A 15,454-nucleotide genomic window follows, 5' to 3' on the forward strand; every position below is an offset into this window, starting at 1 on the left:
CTTAATTTTAAAAATGTCCTTACTATATCCTGACTTAAAATGTTCTAGGTAGGTGCTCGAAAGTGGTATGGCTGGGTCATAGAGCACTATGTTTAGTTTTTTGAGGAACCTCCAAACCACCTTCCAGAGTGTTTGTACATTCCTACCAGCAGTGCAGTAGGGTTCCCTTTCCCCCACATTCCTGGCAGCATTTCTTGTCCAAATTCTTGATGTTGGCCAACCTTCCTGGGGTGAGATGGAATTTGAAAGTCATTTTGATTTGCATTTCCTTCACTGCAGGGATGTTGAGCATTTCCTCATGTGTCTATTTGCCATTTTTCTTCTTTCCAGAGGTTTCTCTTAAGCTCCTCTGCCCATTTATTGATTAGTTTATTAGCTTTGGGAGGGGTTAAGTTTTTTAGTTCCTTGTATGTTTTTGATACTATTTATTTGCCAGATATACTTCTAGTAAAGATTTTTTTCCCCAGTCTGTTTGCTGTCTTTCTAGTTGTCCATCCATGTTCATTGTTGCACTATTCACAACAGCCAAGTTGTAGAAACACCCCAGGTGCCCTATAATAGATGAATGGATTGATAAAATGTGGCACATATACACAATGGAAATTTTCTCACCCATTAGAAAGAATAAAATTATGTCATTTACAGGGAAATAGATGGACCAAATGATGCTAAATTAGGTAAACCAAGCTCAGAGAGACAAATGGCATATGTTTTCTCTCATATGTGGAAGCTAGATCTAAAATGTGGAAGCTAGATCTAACTGCACATGATAACCCATGCAGGACTCTAGGCATTTCACACACCAGCAATCAGAATAAAGGAGGTATTCCATTAGGGGAGGAACCCAAAGGTGTAACTTCTCTGGACATTTAAAATATTATTTATCTAAACAAACTTCAGGAAATAAAAACATGTTATTTTTGTTGTTATCAGTGGTGACAGTGGTGTTTGTCTTTGCTTTGGATTTGTTTTTCTTTGGGTGGTGTAAGAGGAGGTACAGAAAGGGAGGGACAAAAGATGAAGAAATATAACTATGCTATTCAGTATAAACTCTATGGAAAATGATCTATGTAACTTTGTGGGCAAGGATGGGAGGGTGAAACTTGGGCAAAGTGAAGGAAGAGGTGTTATTATCCAAAAAAAGAAATATATTCCTGACTTATGAAATGGTAACCCCTCTGTACAACACCTTGAAAATGAATTTATATTTTAAAAAATAATATAAGACCAGCTCCACAAAAAGTTTAAATTAAAAAATTGTGCATAATTTTGGGACAACAAATTCTAAATTTAAAAGTATAAACTAAATACTCTTCATAATTATACTTAGTATATATTATGCTGATGTTTCTAGGGACTTTTACAATGGAAATTTTAGTCTGTAGGTATAAAACCATGTGACAAATTCCAAATTTGTTGGTTGAAGTCTGTAACTTTTGTGACTCTTGTTTTCCTTTACAATTAAAATGCCAGGCTCGCCATTTCTGTCTGTGTACATGTTCCGGGTGCACAGCTTATAAGAAAATGATTTGACTGTCTCGCACCTAATTAGGTGGGCATTGAACCATTCACTATTTCCTCTCATTTTTATTACTGTATAAGCTAAAAAATGCAGCTATTTATGTGCCTTGGCAAAATGTTAAATGTGAGCTGTGAAGATAGGGGAGGAAGCAACAAATGTGTATGATATGTATGTAATGTTAATCTCTCTCTCTGCCAACAAAGAAAAAAATTGGCCACATGGTAAATCAGGGAATAAAAGCATTGTGATCTGACTAGATAAGTGGCTTATCCCTTTAGGCATCATTGTTGTCTATTCCTAATAATGTTTCAGAAACATGTTAATGTATAATTGTAAAGGAAATGAGTTTTGATGTCAGTAGTTATAATAATGTGTTTGACTAGGACTGCTGTTTGTGATATCCTGTGTAAATCATACTAGTCATATCTAAGATGATGTGAATGAAGAAAGTACTTGGAAAAGTTGCTCTATTTTATCATTCAAATATAGTGGTTACAATATTGAGCTTTGACCTTCCAATGTGCTGGTGTATTACTACATTTGGTATTATAATACTTACATTTCAATTCATGTATCAGCGGCTTTATCTACTTAGATTTTCAGTTTCTCTTCAATTTCTCTCCCCTTTCTCCTCTAATTTTCTTCATCCTGAATTCCCTTCTCAGAGTTGCTCTTGCCTTCTTTTGACATTCCCTGTTGGTCACTCTCTGTCTTTGTTCCCCTTGTCCTCTCATCTCATCATTTCACCTCCAATGAGAGAGCTGACTATGAATTTGGTTGAAAGAGCTTCTTTTCTTTACTACCCCAGAATGGCTGGTAGAATGGGGCTGCATTAAGAAGCAAGTATAGAAGTCAAGCCTAGAGGCTAGGGTGCTGAGAGTAATGTACTCTTCTCCAGTGAAACTGAAGGAAAGGCAGAGCTCTTCAAGGGTGTTCAGAAAGAGTAGACTGTGGCTGTAAAATGTGACTTGTTTCTTTTGACAACGAAGTCTAAAAACGTGAAAATTCAACTTAAGTTCACCTGTTGCAGGAAAACTCTTCTGTTCCAGAGGATTACATACCAAGGTTTTTAATTGAGTAAACTTATATTTTTGTAGAAAAATATATTTTACATTTTTTCTATGCCTTCATAATCCTTAGAAGAGGAAGGAAATTGGGCAGTAGATGAGAACACAAAATTTAATTGTAAGAATTATTCTTATTCAAGGTGAAAAACTTTTTGAAGAAACAGAGTCTGATGATGATAGCAGAGTGTTTCACACTGGAATCCAGGCCATAATCTCTGTCTATACTAACAGAATGGTCATAGATGAGGACTGACAGGGGAGGCTGTTTTGGGTATAATAGCTAGAACTATTTTTTCAGTTAAAAAGATTGATGGGGTCTGCACAAACAGGGACATAAGTTCAAAAAAGATCTTTTCCATCATTATCAAACCAAAGATGGGTTGTTTGAAGATAGGTTCTAAAGAATGTGTTTGAAGTTAGTTTACAATTATCTCATTACCATTCTCCAACTCAGAACTGTGCTTCTGTAATAGCTGAGAAAAACTGCACAAAAATGTAGTCAACTTTGTGTAGAAAAAAGTAGTTAGGTTTGTATAGGAAAATGCCAAAAATTTTAAATGGTAATTAGTTATGTATAGTCTTCATTTTTTAAACTTTAATTTTATAACAGCTTGTTTTATATATAAGGTTAATTTTTATATATGTTTTATATTTATATTTTTAAATTTTATGTTATATATACTTACAATATGTATTCATGTTATACTTATATTTAAAATTTTTATATTTATATTTTATCTCTCTTTTTTTTTTTTTTTTTTTTGCCAGTCCTAGGGCCTGGACTCAGGGCCTGAGCACTGTCCCTGGCTTCTTTTTGCTCAAGGCTAGCTCTCTACCACTTGAGCCACAGCGCCACTTCTGGACTTTTCTATATATGTGGTGCTGAGGAATCAAACCCAGGGCTTTCATGTATGTGAGGCAAACACCATTAGGCCATATTCCCAGCCCCCCTATATTTATATTTTATATTTCTTATTTTATATGCAGTTTATTTTTAAATAACCTTTTAATTTTGCCCATCAATTAATATTAGAATGATTGTTTTAATAGTTATTTTTTATTTTTCAAGTTAGAAAAGACTCAATAGTATGAAAAAGTTTTATGTGAAAATTCCATAGATGTATTTAGTATATTGTGAGCAAGTTCACCCAGTCTTCAGTCCTTCTTCCCTTCTCTTAGTAAAACAATGTGGTGGATTTCATTATGGTGCCTTTTTTTTGCCAGTCCTGGGGCTTGGACTCAGGGCCTGAGCACTGTCCCTGGCTTCCTTTTGCTCAAGGCTAGCACTCTGCCACTTGAGCCACAGTGCCCCTTCTGGCTGTTTTCTGTATATGTGGTGCTGGGGAATTGAACCCAGGGCTTCATATATAGGAGGTGAGCACTCTTGCCACTAGGCTATATCCCCAGCCCCATTATGGTGCCTTTTTTTTAAATTTAAATTTTATTGTAAAGGTGATGTACAGAAGGGTTACAGTTACAGAAGTAATGAGTATATTTCTTTTTGAACAGTGTTACCCTCTCCCTCATTTTCCCTCACTCCCCCCACCAACCCTTCTTCCCCCAAGTTATAAAGTTCATTTCCAACATCTTATCTAGGGAGTGTCACTGTTGAATTGGCTTACCCTTTGTCTTACTGTTTCTGTGATTCCCCTTCCCCTCTCCAAATCAGAAAAACTTATATACAAGCAAAGGGTATGGAGATAAAAAAACAATGACAATAGGGAATAAACCAAAGGGGGAAAAAAAGGAAGAAAGTAAAAAGAAATAACTGAAAACAGTACAATTAAAAAGAAAAAAACACCTCATTTCTGTTTCTTGTTCATATGCACATGGCTGTTGAGCCATTCTGATCTTTTCCTAAGAATATCGCCCTTTGTTTTCACTGTGCAATGCATAGAGTGCTGTTTAATCATATCCAAGTGTAATTATTTGTTTTGTACTATTCATTGGATTCACTTGTAGATTTATAGACATATTCTAGTTACTACAAATGAGGGAATTCATGCAGCCTATGTTTCTTTGGGTCTGGCTTACTTAGCTTAATATAATTTTTTCCACTATCTCTGTAATCTTTTCTGAGTATATTGGAAACTGTGTATACTGGTATTGGAACTAGGAAATTGAAAGGGAATACCAAAATCGAGAGACACAGGGTAAAAAAAGACAAACAACTACAAAAGCAATACTTGCAAAACTGTTTGGTGTAAGTGAACTGAACGCCCCATGGGGGGAAAGGGAAAGGGGGAGGAGGGAGGAGGGTATGAGGGACAAGGTAACAAACAGTACAAGAAATGTATCCAATGCCTAACGTATGAAACTGTAACCTCTCTGTACATCAGTTTGATAATAAAAATTTGAAAAAAAATAATTTTTTTCCAAGTCTTTCCATTTCCTTACAAATGACAATATCATTCTTTCTGATGGAAGCATAGAATCCCATTGCTAAATATACAACATTTTCTTGATTGATTTATCCACTGAGGGGCATCTGGATTTATTTCATATCTTGTCTATGTAAACAGTGCTACAATGAGTATGGTTATGCTTGTGGCCTTAGTGAAGGCTGATTTATGGTCATTTGGCTATATGCTCAGGAGTGAGATTGCTTGATCATAGGGAAGCTTTATGTTTAATCTTTTGAGGAACCTCTACACTGCTTTCCAGGGATTGAACAGGTTTATATTCCTACCAACAGTGTAGTAGTGTTCCCTTTTGGCCACATCCCTGCCAGCCTCTATTATTATTAGTTTTCTTAATAATGGCCATTCTAATTTGGGTGAGGTGGAATCTCAATGTTGTTTTGATTTGCATTTCTTTTGTGGCGAGAGATGTTGAACATTTCTTATGTGTCTATTGGCCATTCTTATTTCTTCTTCAGAAAAGTTCTCTTTAAGTCTTTAGCCCACTTATTGATGAGGTTGTTTCTCTGAGAATTTGGGGGGGGGGAGGGTTTAAGCTCTAAGTAAATTTCAGATGAGGCCCTTCTCTGATGTATAGCTAGTAAAAAATCTCCCAATCAGTTGAATTTTTATTTATCCTGCCAGCTATGTCTTTTGCCATGAAGAAGTCCTTCAGTTTAATGCAATCTCATTTATCCAGCCTTTCTTTGATTTGTTGTTGTTTTTTTTTTTTTATTTCTGAATCTTTTCTTAGAAAGTTTTGACCTGTGCCAAGTTGCCCTAGTATTTCCCCTTCCTGTAATATTTTCTGGGTATCTGGTCTTACATTGAGGTCCTTGGTCCATTTGGAATTTATTCTGGTGCGGTGTGATATATAAGGATCTAACTTGAGTTAGAGTTTTCTAGCCAATTCTTCCTACACTATTTATTGAAGAGACTGTCTTTCTTCCATTGTGTGTTTTTGGCTTCCTTATCAAAAAGTAGGTGGCTATACTTCTGTGGGTTCATTTCTGGGTCTTCAATTTTATTCCATTGTTTGTCAGGCCTGTTCATGCACCAATACCAAACTGTTTTTTATAACTACAGCTTTGTAATAGAGTTTGAAGTTTGGGATTGATATTCCTTCAATACTGTTCTTTGTACTAAGGATTGTTTTTGCTATTTGGGGTCTTCTATTATTCCATTTGAATTTTTGGATTCTTCTGTATCATTGAAGAATGTTGTTGATATTTCTGTGGTTATTATATTGAATTTATAGATAACTTTGGGCAGTATTGCCATTTTCATGTTGTTAATCCTCCCAATCTAGGAAAATGGGAGATTTTTCGAGTTCCTTAAATCTACTTTAATTTCCTTTTTCAGGTTTTTAAAGTTTTCATCATAAAGGTCCTTCACATCTTTGGTTAAGTTAATTCCTATATATATATATTTTTTTTTTGAAGCTATTACAAATGGAGTTGCTTTCCTGGTTTCAACTTCACTATTCTCATGTATGTTAGCATACAGAAAAGCTGTTGTTTTTGTAGGTTAATTTTATACCTTGCTACTTTGCCAAAGTTTCAGATCAGCTCAAGTAACTTGGGAGAGGAATGTATGGAGTTCGTTAAATACAGGATCATCTCATCTGCAAAGAGGGAGAATTGTCTTTCCCTATTTGGATCCCCTTTATGTTTGCCTCTTGCCTTATTGCTCTAGCTAGGAATTCCAATACTATATGGGACAGGAGTGGAGAGACAGATATTATTGTCTCATTCCTGATTTTAGAGGAAATGGTTTGGACTTTTCACCATTAAATATAATGCTTGCTGTAGGTTTGTTATATTGAGGAATGTTCCATGGATCCCTAGCTTCTCCAGAGCTGTTATAAAGGGGTGTTGTATCTTGTCAAATGCTTTTTTCTGCATCTATTGAGATGATCATGTGGTTGTCATTGCTCCTGTTGTGCTGAATTACATTAATTGACTTGCATATTCATTATGCAGTCTTCATGCATATATATGTAATAGACTTTGGTCCTGTTTACACATTTTCTTCTGCCCCTCCCCATCCTGTTGATTTCCCCCTGCCACAGTACTCCTTTGATCCTCAAGTCTTGTAATTATTGTTATCATTTTAGACCTCAGTTATGCATATGAGCCCAAACACTAAATTATGTAGTTTTTGAGCTTTGATTATTTTGGTCTATATCATGATTTCCAGTTTCATCCACTTCCCTGTGAGTGACATAATTTCAGTCTTTTCCTGACTGGATATCCCATGGTGTAGATATAAATATATATTTTCTGTATCCATTCATTGTTGTTGGATACCTAACCTGATTTCACTATTGTAATAGTTCCGCAATAAACATGGGAGTATGCAAGTATATTGATATTACTGTGTAAGCACTTTTATTTTGCTCCTGCTTCCTGTCACTACTCACTGTTTTAGATGTCTAAAGGACACTTCCAATGAGACCTAAGATGAGAAGATTTAGTCAAATGATGAGGAATTGTGGGAAGAATATTATAGGCAGTTTTCTAGATAGAAAAGAACATAGTGAGATTGCACAACAAGAAGTTTTATAGAGTTGTTTCTTAGGACATGCAAGGATGAGAGAAAGGTATGAGTGAAGGGTGGTGTGATAGGCTAGTAACATATTGTTAAGCCCTTTGGGCAGCCATGGAAAATATCTTAAGATCATAAAAGAAACTTAAGCTTAATGGTGACCAGTTACATTTGCATTTTAGGAGGATAATCTGACTTGTGTGTGAATGAGTTGGATAAAAGCAAACTCTTACCAGGTGTAGGTGGCTCACACCTGTAATCCTAGCTACTCAGGAGGCTGAGATCAGAGGATCTCAGTTCAGCACCAGCCTGGGCAGGAAAGTCCCTAAGACTCATCTCCAATTAACCACCAGAAAACCAGAAGTGGTGTTGTAGCTCAAAGTGGTAGAGCACTAGCCTTGAGCTAAAGAGCACAGTGACAGCCCCCAGGCCCAGAGTTCAAGCCCTATGACCGACAAGAAAAAGAAAGAAAAGAAGAGGAGCAATCTGTTTACTACAATCACAGGCAAATTAATGGTGTATGCCAAAGGCATTGAGATAATAAAGTTCAGAGAAGGAATAGATATTCATGATGGAAATGAGAATGAAAACTAAGCAAAGACCTTCTAGGTGGTACTATCAAAACCAGGACAAAGTGATGTCATAGAAATCTCAAAGTGTTTGTAGAGAGAAATAATGGTGACCTGAGCTAAGTTGCAGAGATTTTGAGGTAGATAAAGAGCAAACGTACTTTAATGTTAACTTAAAGGGGGTCATTGGTGGCCCATGCAGTGGAAGTCAGATTATAGCAGTTCTCAAGTGAGAATTAAGCAGCTCCTTCTGAAGTTTATAAGGAAAGAAGATAACTGCTTAAAGTTGAAGGATGGTAACAATATAGTGTAAATTATATATCAAAAGGTAGAGAGACAGGAATGAGCAAGAAGCAGAAGTTGAAAATAGAGAAAGTGATCAAGGCTTTGACATTCCTGGAGGGTGGAATGAGCAGAGGTTAGGGTTTCAGAACATTGGGATTTATGTGTGTATTTATGCGTGTATGTATTTGTTTATACCAGTACTGCAGCTTGAACTCAGGGCCTCTGTTCTGACTTGGCTTTTTACCCTCATGGTTGGTATTCTACCACTTGAAACACACCTTGATTTCCAGCCTCTTGAAAGTTAATTGGAGATTAGAATATCATGGATTTTTCTGCCTGGGCTGGCTCAGCCGACGTCTGAGCTTCCTGAGTAGCTGGGATTACAGGCATGAGCCACCAGCACCCAACTTACATTGGGCTTTAGATCATAAGTAAAAGTGAATCAGAGTCTGACTGCAGATCAGCTTGTGTGCTTGATGGCAGAAGGTGAGGAGTTTACTTCTGTAGTGGCTTCTCTGTTTTCTTTGTGATATAGACATTCTCATTTGCTGGAATTGAAGAGAATGTGTGGGAGGAGGGTAGAATAGGAGAATAAAGGAGAATAGGGGATGTCTGACACATTATGCGGAAGCAGAGAGAGCAGGGACCAGGGAAAAACTGGTGGAAGAGGATACATTTCAGGTATTGATGATTAACTGATAGTGGGGCTGTGTCGTCACGAATTTCTGTAGTACCTTAGAACAGCAGTCACACTTTCCCTTCCTAAGAGATGTGTCTCTGAAGTGCAAAGAAGGGAATACAGTGAATGTGATTCATTTCTTTGAACATCCACCATTGTTCTGTGCTGCAATATCGAAAGTTCCTCTGAGGTTATTGAAGTGTGTGAACTGAACCCCTTTACTTCTTCAGTAAATGGCTCCAGAATGCTGTCTTGTTTTCCTTTAAGTTTTTGTCTGCTTTTTTATACTATTTGTCTCCTCCCTTTCTGTTTTTTTCCTTGTTGTCAGTTGTTCTATCACATTGCTGTCTGCATGCAAGTCTATATCAGCCCTACACTCTGGACTTTGTCAACTTCGGGATTATCACACCTGAAATAAAGCTGTGGGCTTGAAGACCAGACAACCAAGCTTGTTAGAATTGTGTGCAAAGTAAGAGTATATAACCTCTTAGTGTGATTCTCATGTGCTGTGCTTTGAGGATGTACATGAGTGTTTGTACATGAACTTTGTGACATTTATTGGAATGTTTCTGTTGTCCATGTGAAATGTTTGTTGCTTGTATTCCCATTGTTTATTTTCTTATTTTGAATTTCCATGGATTATAATATATTAGTCCTCAATATTTATGATTATATTTTTGTAATTGTGATTTAGTTCTCATATTCTCATAATTCTTACCTAATTTTAAACCCACATTAGACATTATTATTATTCTCATGGATTTTCAAATATTTACATATTTTATATGGAAATAACATGTATTTTCAACTGTTTTTCATTTGTATAAAAATAACATACCATGTCACAACTTGGTCATGTAGCCATGTCATATGTAAATGAAATTGAACAAAGTTAAATATTTTGAAAGGCTTGAAGAATTAAGTTATATACTCTTGCTTATTATATATTTTTCGTTAATATGGACTTCATCTGTGAGCATCCCATGTGCATATAAATGTTTTAATTTTTTTAAAGAAATATAGTCTTAGATGTCCAATAAATATCAATTTAACACTTCCTGTAAAATACTCTTTTTCTGTTTCTTTTTTCTTCTTCATTGCTAGGGATTGAGCCCAGGACCTCACACATATCTAGGGAAGCACTCTGCCTATTATGAACTACATCCTTATTCCCAGTTTATTTAATTTTGATTACCTTCTTTCATGTCAGGAAGAAGGTAATTTCTACAGGGTCATTTGGTGACTTGGACCTACCTCCAAGGCTCTTCTGGGCCTCTGGGCTGTTAAGAACACAGAGACACCCTCACTGTTAGTTCTCTGACTATACTGGTTGACTAAAAGAAGGCTATTCTCTAGATTCCCAGATTCCCCCTGGGTGATAGCCTTACTAGACTCCTTTTGTGCTTACCACAGAGGGACTACTGGTAAGGCCTAGAGCTCTGAGTCCAGACTGCTGCCTCTCCAAGGGTGTTTGGAACTATTTCTTCTGAGTTCCTTTATCCAGCTTGGGGCTAACTGGGAATAGGGACACGGGCCCTGAGATGGTGTCCCACTCTCTCTATGGACATCACTTTAATCTGAAGGAAAATTCTTGCTCTTTTGCATTCTATACTCAATAGGTTTGGGACTTTTTAAAAGTAAAAAGTCTCAGTATTAAACTTTCCATAATACAATGAAGAATACTGTACATAATATATCTATTAAAATGATGGGATATAGGAAGAATAAAGCAAATTTAAGAAATTACAATAGAGTAGTAGGTTATAGAATAGTAAAACAACAACAGGCCATTTCTGTTCAGTGTTACCTTCTCTAGAATAAAACTTGTGTAGCCTTTTTAGTTTTAAATAATTCATTGAAGGATATTAGTACTTGTAAAGCATGCTTACAACTTACTGGTATAATTTTCTCAGAAGTGATCTTAAATACTTGGCAGGAGCTAACATTTTCCAGTGTTAGATGAATTTTCTAATTTTGTTTTGTTTTATTTTATCAAAGAACACTGGAACTATTTTGGAGCTGATGAGAATCTTGGTCCGGTGGCTGTGAGCATTCGAAGAGAGAAACCAGAAGAAATGAAAGAAAATGGATCTCCATATAACTACCGAATAATTTTTAGAACTAGTGAGGTAAGTGGCAAGTGAGAGAGGCTTGAACCTTAATTTCAGTGTGTATTTGTATGTAGGGAACTGGGGAGGATGGAGTAGAAGCAATAGAAGAGCAATTATTCAGTAGCCCACAATCACAGCTGTCAGAGTAAAAAAGACTTTTCTATTGTCCTGTTGGAAATGTAGGCAGACAAGATGGGTAGAAATGGATCCTTTCTTTCTAAGGCTGAGTAGATAAAATAAATTAATAGAAATTGTGATTCAGAGAAAGATAGGTTTATGAAGTGTGACTAAAAGGAATTATCCTGAACAGTTCAAATGGGCTGTTGCATATCCTACCCAGGACAATTGGCAAGTACCCAGTGTGGGAAACCCACAGACCTACAGGTGAGAGAGGATCATCTAAGACTTAGTTCAGTCTTCCAAGCTACAGCTGAGGACATTTCTGAAGCTAGAAGAGAAAGACTTGGCTTCTTCCTCTTTACCTGTCTATAATTTGTGTCTTTTCTCTGAGGCCTACAACAAAGATTATTTGAACCGAGAAGCTATCTAACTGGGTTAAACTGGATCTGGAAAATCTTTAGGAGTCAAGTACATATTACATATGAGTTTTTATTTTAAAACAAAAGTTAAAAAATATAAAGCAATTAAAGCATTTTTAAATAGAACTTGTAAATTTGTTTTCTTTCCAAGCATTTGCATATAATTGTTCCAGTCATCAATTTAATGCTTCTCTGCTCCTAATTTACTTTAGGAGTCTTCTTATGTATTAATGCGTAATAACCCCTTGAGGTATGTAGAAAATAATGGTTTTGAGTCTAGTTTAAATAGGGCATTTGTCTTCATTTCCCTCACTGGATACACAGCAAGTTTCAGAGGTTAGCTTCACTTAGGATTTTTCCCTGAGCTGGAACTCTAGGGAAATTAAAAATATAACTTTTTAAAGTAAGAATTTAATATCTAATGTGTTGTGTATAGTGGTCAGGGAGAAAGGAAGAGCCTGTTTGCTTTCCTGTGAGTCCCTTGTGTATGTCAGAGCTGATACTTAGATGTGCACGATCTATGTTGAGTATCAGCATCCTGGGTAGCTGTTTCTTTCTGTTCATTAGATTTCCTCGAATGGCTCTTTTCTTATTTCCAAGTGTTTCTGTTCATCTGCTCTTATTTTTATCTCTCTGCCAAGGCCGTTTCAATCAGATCCCCATCGTGAATAGTATTCCTTTTCTGTCTCTGTTTTTTTCAATCAGATCCCCATCGTGAATAGTATTCCTTTTCTGTCTCTGTTTTTTTAAAATCAATTTCTTTCACTTTCCTTACCACTGGGTCAACTTGATTCCTTGGTGTTGGTGGAGTTTCTTCAATGGGTCCTCCCATCTTGGATCCTTCCAGTAGTTTTCCTGCCTTGTACCTCCTCAGCTACCGAGGGCAGCTTCAAGCACTATACCTTCTCCAGGGTTGGTTCTGTTTTGTTCTCTGCTGTGATCTGCAAACCCACTAACTGGTTTTTATCCTGTGCTTTCACTTTGCTGCCTCTGCTGAAGTGTTCTACTTGCCTCTTCCTCCAGTTCTTTGGTCACAGGTTTCACCCTTTCCTGAAGGCCCAATCTGTTTAGTTCCATCCATTGGGTCCTTTCCTTAGCCTTTGGTTAAAAGGTCCACGTCAGTTTTTTTTGGAAAGCCACTTTACTTGTTATGTAGGTCCAAAAACGTTCTGTGTCTGGCCATTCTAGGTTTCTGATTGTTTGGACCTAAAGTCATCTCTGATTCCTCTCTTCTCCTTCTTCCTGCTCCCCAGTTCTAGTCTTTTTAACAGTCTTTGCTGATCTTGTCTTCAAATTGCTATGTGTCTGGAACTCATCTACTTCTCCACCCCCCTTGTGGTCTGGGCCTGGCCTTATACTGGTCTACCTCTGCCCTGAAGTCCTGCATCTAGCCTGTTAAATGTATCTTTGTGAAATGTTATCCACATTTCCTCATTCCTCCTTCAAAAATCCTTTAAGGACTGTCTATATCCTTATGAAACAGATGTGCTTTCCATTATATATCCAACCTCATCTCCAGTGACTCCCCCAGGTTTAGTCTTTTCCAGCCAGTCTAGTTTTGGTTTCTAGTTTAGTGCTAGTTTCCCCAGAACCCCTGAGCTCCAGCACCCTCATTTTTCCCTAGCCATTATTTATTTGTCACAATGACCTTCCTTGACCACTGGATTTTTATGCTTTGCCCCATTTCATATCTTAATTGCATGCTTTCTTTTTATGAATACTTAACATTATCTAACGTACTATACTTTTGTATTTTGTTGCTGTTTCTCCACTAATCCATGAAGATGGACACTTTTATCTGACTTGTTACTACTTGCTTACCTAATGCCTAACCTAGTCCCTTTTCAGGGCTTGGGTTGTAGTGCCGTAGTGTAGTGCTTGCCTAGCATTTGCAAGACCCAGGGTTCCACCCCTAGCACTGCAAAAGAAAAGAAAAGACATTAAAAAAATAAAAAGAAAATCATTGCTTTTTTCCCTCTTTCTCCTTCCTCCTATTTATTTTCTTTTTCTCTGGTACTGGGGCTTGAACTCATGGCCTGGGTTCTGGCCTTGAACCTCTCTGTGCTCAAGGCTAGCTAGCGCTCTCCCACTTGAGCCACAGCTCCACTTCCACTTTTCTCGTAATATGAGTCTCCATAGACTTTCCTGCTTGGGCTGGCTTTGAACTTCGATCCTCAGATCTTAGCCTCTTGTGTAGCTAAGATTACAGGTGTGAGCCACCAGTGCCCAGCTTGATAGATATACTTTAAAATATAGGTTCTTGACCAGACTCCTTAGTTTTAGAGACTTTCATAGAAGTGAGTTCAGTGGATGTGTGTGTGTTATATAACATTTAATTTGAATTAGAGGCTTCTCATGTTATAAATTTCTCATGCCAGTAAATATTCTGAGAAAAGAGTACTCAGCACTGCTATTCAGTGAAAAGCATCAAAATTACAGATACAGATAAAAACAAATCTCTTAGAAATAATCATTGCAAAACACAATAAAAAAAAGACCTGACATGTATTTGTAGGCATGGTGGTTTGTTTATGAACAGTTAAGAGCATAGAAGTAAAAGCATTTATGAGAAATCTCTGTTTCTGGAAGCCATTAACAAAGATATCAGTACATAATGCTAGTGATTGGGTTGTAGAAATGAGCCTTTCTTTCCTCATCTGCTTTGACTTTAAAGGTAGTTTCAGTTATTCTGTGCTACAGGATGCAATGATCTGCATTTCTGGTTTTGTCTTCTAAATTGAAAATGTAGTGGTCTCTGGCCCAAGGTGTATTATCTTATGAAAGGAAGAAGAATCCAATAATTACTGAGTTATCCAGCTATTTTCAGTGATTTAGAAACAAAAGCAGAACAAAATACATTCCATAAAACAAGATATTGATAGGAAAATGATTAATTTTATATGTATTATTTAAAAAGAAACAAGAGAGAAAAAGATACTTAACCATTTGAAAAAACAAAGTACCTTCCATCCCCTTTTCTTGTATTGAGAGCAAGTTGTGAATAAATTTAACTTTTAAAAAATCCACTTTTTAGTATCTTTAAACAGTTGTACAAAGAGATTTCAATTTATGCAATGCATCTTGATCAATGTCATCTCTTCTTGTCATTCTCCCTTATCCTCCCCACCAGTCCCAATCCCACCCATTCCCCTCAAGTTTCCCAGTTCTGTGTTCATGTGTGTACACATCACCCACTATTCCTTTCTCCATTCATCTCCCTCCCTCTTAATCCCTGCCCCTCTCAAATAAAACATGTTTTAGCTTCCTGGTACTCATTTTGTTAAACTGTCAATGATCAATTATGTATGTTACAATGAGAAATATGCTCCTTCTTATACCATACTTTGGTCAGTTTGATCATGTATAGATGTGTGTTCATATATGTTTATATTTTAGATCTGATCTCCACGTAGAGAAACGTTGCCCCCTTTATCTCTCTTAGCCAAACTTCATTCGCTCAATGTAATTTTGTCTAGGCTCATCCATTTCCTTGCAAATGACATAAATAATTTTAGCTATTCTTAACACAGTTTTTTAAATTGCTACCAGAGCTTGAACTGAGGGCCTCTTACTTGCTCAGATAATGTTCTACCACTTTGAGTAGCTAGAGTTATTGGTGTGAATCACAGGTAACTAGTGTCCCATTTCTTTTGACTCTTAACCAGTTGGCAAATGTTATAGATTTTGTTTCCTTGGCAATTCTTCTTGTAGTTTCAATGTTTTCTTCTTTCCCTCC

The 15,454-nt window shown here is 36.7% G+C and overlaps 1 protein-coding gene across 6 annotated transcripts in view; it reads left to right on the forward strand.

The window, feature by feature from the left end:
• Positions 1–15,454, forward strand: part of Sipa1l1 (signal induced proliferation associated 1 like 1) — a 251,478-nt gene that overhangs the window by 129,761 nt on the left and 106,263 nt on the right. For all 6 annotated transcript variants that reach the window (XM_048362391.1, XM_048362392.1, XM_048362397.1 and 3 more), the window contains one exon: positions 11,067–11,197. In XM_048362391.1, coding sequence (XP_048218348.1) covers positions 11,067–11,197 — 131 coding nt within the window. The remainder of the gene's footprint in view (positions 1–11,066; positions 11,198–15,454) is intronic.

The sequence above is a fragment of the Perognathus longimembris genome, chromosome 14 (assembly GCF_023159225.1).
Source record: "Perognathus longimembris pacificus isolate PPM17 chromosome 14, ASM2315922v1, whole genome shotgun sequence".
Taxonomy (NCBI): domain Eukaryota; kingdom Metazoa; phylum Chordata; class Mammalia; order Rodentia; family Heteromyidae; genus Perognathus; species Perognathus longimembris.